The following is an 11,899-nucleotide window of genomic DNA, read 5'->3' as shown; positions in this document are numbered from 1 at the left end:
GTTGTAAACACCAAGTCTCTACTTCTTGAAAAATAAGAGTAAGATCAAATATTCAATTCTAAACAAGTAACCATTTATGAATAATACAATTAATTTAAAATGATCTATCAGCAGTATGTCACAATACGATTATATGAGTCTCTGCATGTCTTTCTTGACATCTACCTTACTACTGAGTGATCCTCCCAGAGGCCTGAATGGACACAACTTGCACTGGAGGCCCCTAAGGGCTTCAGCGCTTCTCGGTGAAGACAGCAGGTATATAAGGTGGAGGGAAAACGATCCTCCACAAGCGGCGAGGAAAATATCCATGAGAGATTGAGGAAATGGAGTTTAGGACTTTGCTCTTGTCGACCCTCCTGGGACTCTTGTTTGTGGAGCCAGGGTTTGGACAGAGGGGTGACATGAATACTGGCCAGTGGCTGAAAGATAAAGAGGAATTAATAAAGAACCTGGAGGACAGAGTGAAATATGCAGAAGGATGTCAGAACGATGTTGAAGCACTGGAGGCCAGGCTCAATGCGACTGTGGACGAGCTGATGAGACAGAAGGCTGAAGTGGACAGACTGAGCAGCGAGAATGAAGGTACAAGACTCGTGATGTTGAATCATTTCCACATATTTGACCCTGCATTGTTTTCATTCATGTATTTTTTTTTTATTTATACAGGCCTGCAAACAAGGCTGGATGCTACAGAGGAGGCAATCAGTAAGCTGAATCAGAGCAGTGCTAAAAGTAAGATTATCAAATTTGCAGTATTTAAGTTTCTGTGCTACCATTGTTAAATATTTCATCCAAAAAAATACATACAACGTGACCATACTGAAATTAATCTTTAAATTATGATATATGGGAAAGCGATGATGGTGGAAGAGATGTGCTATCAAATTATTATTTGCACTCTGTTATTGATGTCATGTCTTTTATATTAACATTTACATTTTCTCCATGGACCCGTCTGTCCACAGGCGCTCCTCAGATCGCGTTCTCCGTCTCTTTGGCAAACACCGGGGAGATTTACAGAGGACCCTGCACAGACAAGGCCCTGATTTTCAAGAGGGTCTTTTCAAACACTGGCGATGGTTATGACCAAAATACAGGTACTGTACACTCTTTCATTGTGTGTGTGTGTGTGTGTGTGTGTGCTCAGGATGTGCTTATAGATAGTAAAACACGCATCTCTGAGCAGAATGATTTTCTTAAGATGGCACTGCTGTTTTTCTATGTTTGAAAGCCTGCTTGTCGACAGTAAATGTCCCGAGGCTGTAAAATTCACATATCTGCTTCAGGTATTTCAGACAAGTTCAAACAAAGTCGAAGCATTAGGTGATATTGTTTGACTCAAGTCTCCAGTGCTGGTTGATTAAAGCTGCACTAAGCGACAATGGATTAAATGACCAAGTGTAATGTGAAATAGTTCAGTGTTTGTGACATAAGTTTAGTGGTTGAGTCAAACGTCAGCTGTTGGGGCCAGTTGATCATGATTTTTATTAACATTGGATTGGATCATTTAGAGAGACACCATAGCATACATTCCAGTCATTAACTACATTTACACGCACTATTATTCTGAATATAACAATATTCTGAGTTTGATATGGGTCATGTAAACAGCATATTAAGTTTATATATTCAAGAATATTATTATCTTATTTTAGTATTCTATTATTCTTAATGTCGCAGGAATCTTCACGGCACCGGTGAACGGTCTCTACTACTTCAGCTTCAGTACCTATGGATACAATACTCACGCCATGGGGGCCATTTTAATGAAAAACAGCATTCTTCAAGTTTCAACTTATGACAGCCCGACAGTAGACGGCTCAGACAGCAGCAGTAACTTTGTTGTCCTGCAACTGGCTGCTGGTGATAAGGTGCACATGGAGCTGTGGGATAATGGCAGAGTGTTTGACAACCTGAATGGACACACGACCTTCAGTGGTTTTCTTGTCTTCCCTGTGTAAATGTTGCAGTCGTGATGCATTGCTGTGGGCCTTTACACTAAGGAAAGATGCCTGTGTAACAAGAGTGATGTATTGATAGTGATCAATCTGTGGAATCTGTTTGTCAACACTGGCACTGTCCCAAAGCACGTGCTGATATGAAAATTTCATAGAATTGTTATCCTGGGTACCATTATCTCAAATTTTCACTGAAAAATCTAAAAAAAACCAAAAAAAACAAGTCATGTTTTTCATTTTCAAGTAAATTTTAATGAAATATAAATATGTGATTCTTCTCCAGAGCAATAAATGCAAAACAAACTTCTTACACTGTCCCTTTTCCTGTCTCTGGTGACTAAACATGACCTTCTACAATGACATGTGTGTTTACCAGCCTCCCACTAAAACTAGAAGAGCTACAACATCAGCTATTTCTGCTGATGCTGATCTCATCCCTAACTTAAAACGATGAAGATTTTTATTACAGCACCTTTTGAATAATGTACAGTTCATTTTAATACATCACTACATTTGGCATGCTTTAAGTTTTATTTCATATACTGCACAAGATGAATTTACCTCCATCAAGCTATTGTGGGACATAATATTGTAAACATCCTTACACTGTCTCAGATAGTCAAATGTTGAAAAATACCACTGTTATTAACATGCAGTAATTAACATTAGTAATGACATATATCGCCATGGTTTACAATCGGTAATGTGCCGGCAAACACAGCAGACAAGCTCGTATGTCATTGTTCGGCCCAGGCATCTTGCCTACGTTCTCCCATCTCTTTGTGGTGGGATCGTAACGATGGACCAACTTCGTGTCACTGAAGTCCGCCTGGCTGTATCCACCGAGCACATAAAACTTTCCCTCCAAAACTGCACTTCCTGCTCCTACATGTGGCACTGACAGAGATGTGAAGGCGGTCCAGGAGTCAGCCACTGGACTGTACACCTCACAATCTAGCTGGTCAGAAACAGTCATGTTGGTGTCTATGGTGATTCCACCTGCTACGTAAAGACATTCACCCAGGGTCTCCATGCAGTGATGAGCTCGAGGCTTCGCCATGTTTGCCAAATAAGTGCTTCCTGTTTCTGGGTGGTACAGAAACATGGATGAAAGGCATTGGTAGTTGCCACTGAGCCCTCCTGAGACAAAGATTTGTCCTTGTAAAACTTTTGCTGCATGGGCTCTCAGAGGCAGATCCAAGGGGCAGGTGTAGCTGAAAGAGAGAGACGTCTCATTTTAATATCTGAAAATATAAACTTTGTCTAGCCTGGGGCACAGTGCATCACATAACTGACCATTCACAGCAAATGAGAGGTATCAGTAATGTCTGTATGTAAATGACATACTGGTGAATGAGCCAGTAATTGTGAACTATAAATAAAGCAGCTGATGCCAGTTCTGCCTGAGCTACTGCAGTGCTCCATAAAGCTGTGTAGACTTTGGAAGTTTTCCAAAATGCTTTACATGTGTTTTGAAGGAAAATATTGACTTTCCAATCAGTCTAATCAATTTTGTCAAGCAAGGGGTTTCAGTCATGGCTGGTGCCTGAATAATTCATTGTATAGCTCATGTCAGCTGCATTTCACTCTGCTGATTATTGTTCAACGGCATTTTTTTCTGTCTTTTCATCACCTGGACATATTCAACTAACCTTTCCAGCAAAGAACTACAAGCCTTTCTCTAGTTTCTGCCTAAAACTTAGTGATTGTGTTCAGTCTTCCCCTGCAAAAGCCTTCTTTCTTCTATCCTTTCCTCCTCTGATCTGCGCTGATCTACAGCTGGCAAACTTCATCATCTCAACAACTCCAGTATTCTGTAACTTTTAGCGCAGGGTATCCTCTGATGGCCATATTTCAGATCCCCCTCTCTTAGGGAATAAAGCTAGCTACATCTACTCAATATGGTGCTTGATGCAACATCCACTTTGCATGGAAAAATTACTTTCGCTCCTAATGTACCTCCAGGAGTTTGTGGTGGGGCAGTATCGTTCCACACTCTCTATGTACTCGGGCTCACAATATCCACCGATGGCATATATCATTCCATCCAGCACAACCACTGAGAAAGCACATCTCTTTTCCTGCATCTCAGCCAGACGCTCCCAGCTGTTCTGAAGGGGGTCATACCTGCAGATGTGGTAAAATAAGAGAAATATAATCATAGAGGCATTTAAAGATGTCTATAAAAGCCAAAATAGTTTTTAGAGGGATCCAAGATTAACCTCTCGCACCTGTAAACAGAATCCAGGGTGTCCATGGAGCCATAATACTTCTTGCCTCCAAACACATATAGTTGTCCATTGAGCACAGTCACCTCATGTGTGAACCTCGCTGGCTCTGGCATCTCTCCCAACTTTCTCCACTCCATGGCCTTTATAATCCCTGTAAGGTTCTTCATGGAATTTCCAAACCAGAGTTCTCTGCTGATGCTGCGGGAGCCCAGGTCTTCGGAAGTCCGGTCACCTCCAACCAAGACCAGGCTCTCTTTTGGCAGATAGACGCGGCACTGACTCCCCAATGCAGTCTCATTTGAACAGAAATCCTCAAAAATTGCTTCATAGAGCTCTGCCAGGCTTTGATCAGACCACATGTCCAGAGACCGGACCTCTTTGAATTCAATGAACGTCATCAGGGGAAAGTGGATGGTTTTCATTAGCTCTTTAGCAAGCTTTAGCCTTCTCTTTGGCTTCGCTTGGATCCATCCCACCACTGCTTTAAATACAACAAGCTCAGATGGGACACAGAGTGAGTGACTGTTCAGGTACTTCAGAAGCTGTCTTGCTGGCAGGTCCTTGAACTTTGATGTGCGTGACACCTTTTGGAATTGCCTCAAGATGTAATCTTCAGCGACTTCAAGAAGTTGCACCATCTCGTAAGCCCCAGCAAAAGATGCCACATCCAGGCAGGAGTGATGATTTATTTCTTGTTGCAGGAACTTGAAGCATAAGGAGAGGGCAGGTTGGAACTGGAGCTGGAGAGATGTGCTGGTGATCTCGAAGACACACTTCCAACTGAGGGGGAGAGCCCCACAGTAGGAGCAGTCGATCAGAACCTCCAGCTCTGAAGCCATAAGGAAAGGAAGGCTCACACGGAGCTGATGGGACTCCTTCATCCCCGAGGTGAACATGCCGCGGAAGTAGTCACACCACAAAGCCAGGATGACTCTGTGGACTGAGGGGAGGATAATATAGACAGTATAAAGTCACTGTCACTGATTTATGCATGGTACTATAGGATAAATCTAGGGATTATTATTTTTCTACATTTATATATATATCATGAAAGATGTTTCCTATTGATATTTTAAATTCGGTTATTGTTGCAACCCTTAAATCAAAGTTAAAGCAGATATGTATTTGAAATTAAGATTTTATTCATGTCAAATACTGTCCGGTTACTGGTTAATACTGTTTAGATGAAATTTGTAGGAATAGTGTTGAAAACAAGTGCTTTATAAATGACCACATGGTGGCATTATCTACAGCAAAAGCAGAGACCAAAGGCCAAGACCTGCGGCCTAATGTTCCACCAGATTTAAACAGTCTATTGAGTTTATGAGCCATCATGTTAATAAACACTAAGCAGCATTGAGAAACGTAATACCAAGAAATCCTGTCATGTCCTTTAGACGCCAAAGCTATGCATGATAGCTGATGTAAAGTAAGCCCCGGTTTGTCTAGACAGAGAGCTCCCTGCAATTGAAGAGACAGTTCATGGTTCAGGTTTTATTTAGAACAGAAACCCCTCTGAGGGCAAAGAAATGTGTCACATCTTACAATGCAATTTCAGGCGGGCAACTAAAATCGAAGGACCGTGGCCTCTAAAGTGGCTACTACTCTACTTGTACTCACTGGTGGTCCACTCACCATGAAGCGATCCTCCGAGAGCGTCCAGAATGACGTCACAGCCCTCTCTGTTCATCCACAGCTGTTTGATGGACTGAAGACTGATCATCATTTGCCCTGCAGCCGAGATCTTATCCTCTTTTTTCCGCCCTCCACCTTTTGCAGACTTTTGTGCTTCCTTTGTGCAGAGGTCCAGCACCCTGGGGGCACCCAGAGCTTGAGCCGCAGCCTTTATCTGGTGCACAGTGTCCTTGTTCAAACAGGATACGAGTCCGGTGTAGGCAAACTCCACGACTGCCTCTAATCCAACATGATCCACCTTTGGAGCCAGAGACATTGTCCACCTGTGGAATCCAACGCTTGGATCATTGACTTTTCTGTGAACTCTATTGTTTCCTACATTGCCTCTTTTCAAAATTCCCCAGATAAGGGTGCTGACAGCGGCGAGGACTGGGGAGTGTACACGGAAACACTTCCCATCCTGTGTGCTCAAAGTCAGGTCAGTGAGAAGGGAGGCATCCCTGAACTCTCTCAATTTGCCAAATACGTCCATGAAATAATCATCCTTGCAGTAAATCTTAACCACATCGTCGTCATCACTATCAGCGTCTTCGTTCGTTAAATATTCTGCTTCCTCATCGTCTGTGGACTCCTCATTTTCAGGCTTTTTGGGAGCATCTTGAAACTCTTCTACTTGAGTTGCACAAGATCCAGCGGCTGTTTCTTCCCAATCTGTCCCCTTCTCACTTCCACCTTGCAGGCTATTTTCATTCCTCTGTAACTTTGCATTAGGGTCTTCCACTTCTTTGGGTTCCTTATATTGTTTCTCAGCCTTAGCAGGTCTCTCTTCATCCACTTTTCTGTCAAACTCGTAGCATTTGTCCTCAGATCCCAAATCAGAATCTCCATTCTCTGATTCCTCTGAACCAGACAAGTGTTCTTCCTCATCCACCATTTTGTCTTCTTGCCTTGTCCTTTCTTGGTTTAGCAGGATGTTCTCATCCTCCATTGTTCTCATCTGTTCTCTGAATTGCTGTGCCAGGCAACGCTGGCCAATTTGCTCTTGCCCCTGAGACCCCTCTTCCCCTTCATCTTCCTCCCCGCCCTGCTCTTCATCCTCATCCAGGACCTCCTTCACCTTCTTCTCTGTCTCTACCTCATTTTCTCCCTCCTCCTCCGCTTCCTCCATTTCTTTCCCCTCTTCCTGTTCATCCTCATCCCCTTCTTGATTCGCATTGACCTCCAACACCTCATGTTCTTCCTCTTCCTCTTCCTCTTCCTCTTCCTCTTCCTCTTCCTCCTCCTCTTCCTCTTCCTCCTCCTCTTCCTCTTCCTCTTCCTCTTCCTCTTCCTCTTCCATGTCTGGCTTTTCATCTGCCTCAACCACCTTCCTTTCTCCCTTCTCATGCCTCTTTCTGATCTCATGGTTACCCCCCTCTTCTTCTTCTTCTTCTTCTTCTTCTGTCTCCTCTGCTTCCCTCATCTCCATCTCTTCCTCCTCCTTTTCTTCTCCCTGCTCACCTGTGTCATTTTCGTCCTCTTCCTCACTGTCCACGTCCTCTTCCTCCACTTCCTCTTCTTCCCTGACCATCACTTGAACCCAACGTCTCAGTCGTTCCTTTAGTCCCATCTTCTTGCTCTCCCCCATCTCTTTTTTGTTTGTCCATTCATCCCACTCCTTCTGTACGCATGGATTAGCTACAGCCATAGTGTCCAGTGTTGCTCTAATTTGTGCTAATGCCGTTAATCCCTCAACACATTTACACCTCTAGAGGCCAAAAGATTACAGATCACTTACTTTTTGCGCAGTTTATGAGGAGTAATACACAGAAAAAAATGATGTATGTGCAGTATGGAGTAATCCACTGTTTGGATCGTGTTGTTGTTGCTGCAAGCAGCTTTCTTTTCCAGTCTGCAGACACCAGCTGTGTTGTTGGTTTTCTCCTCTCCTGTCACTCCCTCCTCCTACCTCTGAGTGTAACAGAGTGGCACGATAGCCCATACCCAAAGAAGTTGCTATTTACAGTGTACTATCACGAGGTAATTGAAATTCTAGACTGCTTGAGGTGTCCATCTAAGACCTAAAACCAGGATTTGTGAGGGGTTGATGAGCTAAACGTCTAAAAATGTTAAATTTAAAAGCTAAATGTTTTTTTTTACATCATTACCATGTTAAATTCTTTTGTTCCCTTTCCTTTGTTTCCTCAATTTGTTACCTTATTATTGTTTCCTTGTCTATCATCTATCATACATAGTATATATACAGGCCATACAAGTTATCCAATTGTTTTCAATCCAGTTTCTCATTTTTACAGTTCTTGAATTTACACTGTATATTTCTATTGAATATTATGGCAAGATCTGACCAGAGCTAAACAAGAAAATGAGCTAAACCTGCAGGCAGCTGGATTTCTGCCAGTCCGACAGTGAACCAAGACATCTCGAGGGGTCTTGGCGGAAATCTTTATTCTAGACCATATGACTCTGGGATCAGTATTAAATGCCTAGAGGGTCATCAGTGGGATCACATTGCTTCTCCACGTCCAAATACAGTGGAATTTGGGTCAAGGATTGAGAGGCATGAAGGGAAGAAGGGAGGCCGATGGGGGCAACATAACAACAAAATTTACACCTGTTACCTTTTGGCACTGATAGAAAGTGCAAACCGCTGGGGCACACTCTAACCATGACTTGAAAAGCTGTGTCACCTGACACATGTAGCTGACAATGGACCCTCACCACTACAGTCTCTCCTTGTATTACCACATTGTTAAGATGACAGCCACATTGGGCTGCACCAGCTATCCATAAATCCACAACTGTTTGTTTGCGAAGACCTTCCGAAGTCCTTAGTAACTACTGCCTGATTCCAAACTAGTGATTGATTAAATTGGATTGCACCTCTAAAACCTGTCTCAGTATCAAGCCGTGGTGAAATAACAAGACGTGCAAATCAGTTGCTGGAAAACATTTGCAGCGCTGTCCAATTAAAATGAATCAGCCATCTAAAGTCACAGTAGTATTACACTTGAATCACAAGCTGCTTGGACTGATAGCTGAGAAACAGACTGAAGTGACATAACTTTTCATTTTGCTCACTCAGCCTGGCATTGTGTTTACAGTATGTTGGATGATGGAAGGGGTTCAATGTCAAATTCAAATGACACTTGAACAGTAGTTGGTTGCTAGGAGCAGTCAAATCATCAATTTTCATGTTGATCAAAGAATTACGTTGGTTTAAGTGTTGTTCTGTCTGTAAGTCAGCTTACAATGACTTGTACTGCTGCATCCTCATCCACTCATCCATGCCTGTCGCCATTTTTGTTTTTCCAAATGACAGAAACAGCCACAGTTGCTGAATAACCAGGCTACAGTTTAAGGTGGGAAGCTGCTTGCTCAAGGAAGAAGTAAAAACTCAAGTTCAGTGTTCGAAGACGTCGCCTCTTTAACCTCGAGGAAACGTCGCCTCCTAAATGCTCTCAAATATCAGCCTTTTCATTTTATCACCACAGGGTGAGTTTCTATTGAAAAGCTTTGAAGTTGAAGTGCTGTGAGTGGGCGAGTTGGAAATGGAACTGGTGGGCGACACCTCGCTGTAAAACGCACTCCTACCTGAGGACACAATGACTCTGCTCTTTTCACAGACATTCACGTGTGAGGCATCGCATCACACACACACATCACATCACATCACATCACATCACATCACATCACACACACACACACACACACAAACACACCTACTGTTACGCACACACGGGGAGGTTTGAACAAGCAGACAAGTGAGTCAGCCCTACGCAAAAGAGAGGTTGAATGCATAAAAATAACTTGAAAACTTTTACATTTTGAAGCATTCTGAAGCAAAGTATTTCTGTCCAGACTGAATGTGTGTGTTTGTAAGCATTGAAATCCCTGCGAGCTGCTTTCGATCCATAAATTTAGCCAAAGGAGTGCTGTGCTTTTTAGGGACACCCTGACGCCTTAAACAAGCCTTGTGCACTTATCAGGTTATAGAGCCACCACACAGCTATCATGAATATCTAAAAATAGCATTAAAGAAAATACAAGTGTGCTGAAACTGTCACATAGCAAAGCATAGGGCGATGTGGAGGACAGCGTATTTTCATTAACAAAGAAAACATTTGTTTACCGCCATGTTCACAACCCAAGTTAGTGACAGAGCAGATGTGCAGACGTTGCTGTATCCACATCTTCACCCACAGTGAGTGTTTGGCTCCAGGCAGCAGCTCACAATCTACTTATGAAAAGTCTGTTTCCTCTGCAGTCCTGATTGTTTGTTACCATGACAACACACGCAGTGAGAGGAGTGAAGAGTGGTAACCTCTTTATGGGACCCTCCCCCTCAGGCCCTTTCCTCAAGAGCTGCAAACACTGCTGGGACACGAGGCCTCCCTGCAATGCTCTATGTCTTCTTCTTCTTCTTCTTCTTCTTCTTAATGGCAGCAGAAGAAGAAACATCCTCACTTATCGAAACCTTCACCTCTAATTTTGAAAGCTGACACAAACACTTTTGTTCCAAAATGAAAGTCACGGTAGAAAAACTTAGAAAAAGTAGCTGTTGAACATTTTGAGAAATTCCCATATTCGCTTTCTTGACTGAAATTAGAGAAGATCAATTCCACTCTCATATCTGTACGATTACTGTATCTTATCTTATTTTAGCTTAGTTTAGCTTAGCTTATCTTAGCTCATCATATCTTATTTTAGCTTATCTTAGCTCATCATATCTTATTTTAGCTTATCTTAGCTTAGCTTATCTTATTTTAGCTCATCATATCTTATTTTAGCTTAGCTTAGCTTATCTTATCTTATCTTATTTTAGCTTATCTTAGCTTATCTTATCTTATCTTATCTTATTTTAGCTTATCATATCTTATTTTAGCTTATCTTAGCTTAGTGTAGCTTTGCTTAGCAGCTAGCCGGATCAGTGCAAAGGAAAAAGAAAAAAATCCAGCACCTCTAAAGCTCCCTAATTAACCATTTAACTCACTCATTAACAGTGTATGTATCTTTTATTTTAATCCATAAAAAACCTGAAGAGGACTTGTGCTTTTATGAATGATTATATGCAGGTTGATGCAGGCACTGCTGTTGTAGACAGTAAAAAGGAAGCTTTTTTTTTTTTTTGGCAAAATACAATCTAGTTTTATTGAACTTCTATGGCCCCATAAAACGCAGACGTGAACATACACATGGAAATAAAATCTAAGATTTCAGACGGGCAATACAACAGGCTGGAAGAGAAAATGCTATTGAACATGAATCAAATTAGCTCATACAGAACAACCTGGTCTTAATTTGAAACATTTATCTACAAGGACGCGAGCAACACCAGTGTTGAGTGTGAAAAAAATTATCATAACTTTAAAAACATACAAAACAACATAACATCAAACAGACAGTGCAGAATAGCCACAGCAAATGGCTTTTTCCAATTATTTCAGCTTGGAATAAGTGATATGACTGATTGTCAAGCTCACTTTTCTTCATAAACAATAATTCATAAATATAAACATAAATATTATTAAACATGATAGCGATGATTCAACTGTAAGATTGTATTTCAAGTGTTAAAATTACTCTAACATAATTAAGTTCCACTAAAGGTTATTTTATACTGAGGTTGGCTTATTTGACTAAAAACATACATAAGTGCAGCCAGGAAGAAGAGAAGAAGAAGAAGAAGGATCCATCCGTTTTAAACAAGTCTGCAACAAGTAAAATAATACATGTAATCCATTCATTAAACCAACAGATGTACTGTCGATCATCCCGATGGGAGCTATATCAGATCTCTCCTGCTATTGCTTTTTAAATTAGGTCATGCTCTACTTTAGGGGTCCCTGCATTCATGAAGTGTACTCCTCAGAGAGAAAAAGGAAAGGGCCAAGAAGGTGACGACAGTGCCAGGGAAATGAAGAATTGCATAGTTCAGCAGCATCGTCTTTTTTTTTCGCATTTTTCCTACTGAGCCTGTGCAGCCCTGAAACCTTTCCCCCACGTATCACTCCTGCGGCTCGTTAGAATAAGGAGCGAGACGACAGGTCTATTTTTACCAACGAGGGGGTGAGA

The 11,899-nt window shown here is 41.9% G+C and overlaps 2 protein-coding genes across 2 annotated transcripts; one reads left to right on the top strand and one right to left on the bottom strand.

Annotated features, from left to right (window-relative positions):
* Nucleotides 1-69: 69 nt before the first annotated feature.
* Nucleotides 70-2,241, top strand: cbln11 (cerebellin 11). Its single transcript, XM_070854845.1, has 4 exons — nucleotides 70-585; nucleotides 670-735; nucleotides 969-1,100; nucleotides 1,684-2,241. Exons 1-4 carry the CDS (start codon nucleotides 327-329, stop codon nucleotides 1,962-1,964), a joined length of 738 nt encoding a protein of 245 aa, XP_070710946.1. The 5' UTR covers nucleotides 70-326; the 3' UTR covers nucleotides 1,965-2,241.
* LOC139222934 (kelch-like protein 26) lies at nucleotides 2,191-7,758 on the bottom strand. The gene is made up of 4 exons (XM_070854844.1): nucleotides 5,828-7,758; nucleotides 4,193-5,132; nucleotides 3,921-4,088; nucleotides 2,191-3,175 (listed from the first exon to the last, which is right to left on the bottom strand). The coding sequence occupies exons 1-4, from the start codon at nucleotides 7,512-7,514 to the stop codon at nucleotides 2,653-2,655; spliced, it is 3,318 nt and encodes a 1,105-aa protein (XP_070710945.1). The 5' UTR covers nucleotides 7,515-7,758; the 3' UTR covers nucleotides 2,191-2,652.
* Nucleotides 7,759-11,899: the final 4,141 nt, after the last annotated feature.

This window comes from Pempheris klunzingeri, chromosome 23, assembly GCF_042242105.1.
Source record: "Pempheris klunzingeri isolate RE-2024b chromosome 23, fPemKlu1.hap1, whole genome shotgun sequence".
Taxonomy (NCBI): domain Eukaryota; kingdom Metazoa; phylum Chordata; class Actinopteri; order Acropomatiformes; family Pempheridae; genus Pempheris; species Pempheris klunzingeri.
The sequence above is the reverse complement of the archived record's forward strand: the minus strand, read 5'-3'. Positions and strand labels throughout refer to the sequence as shown.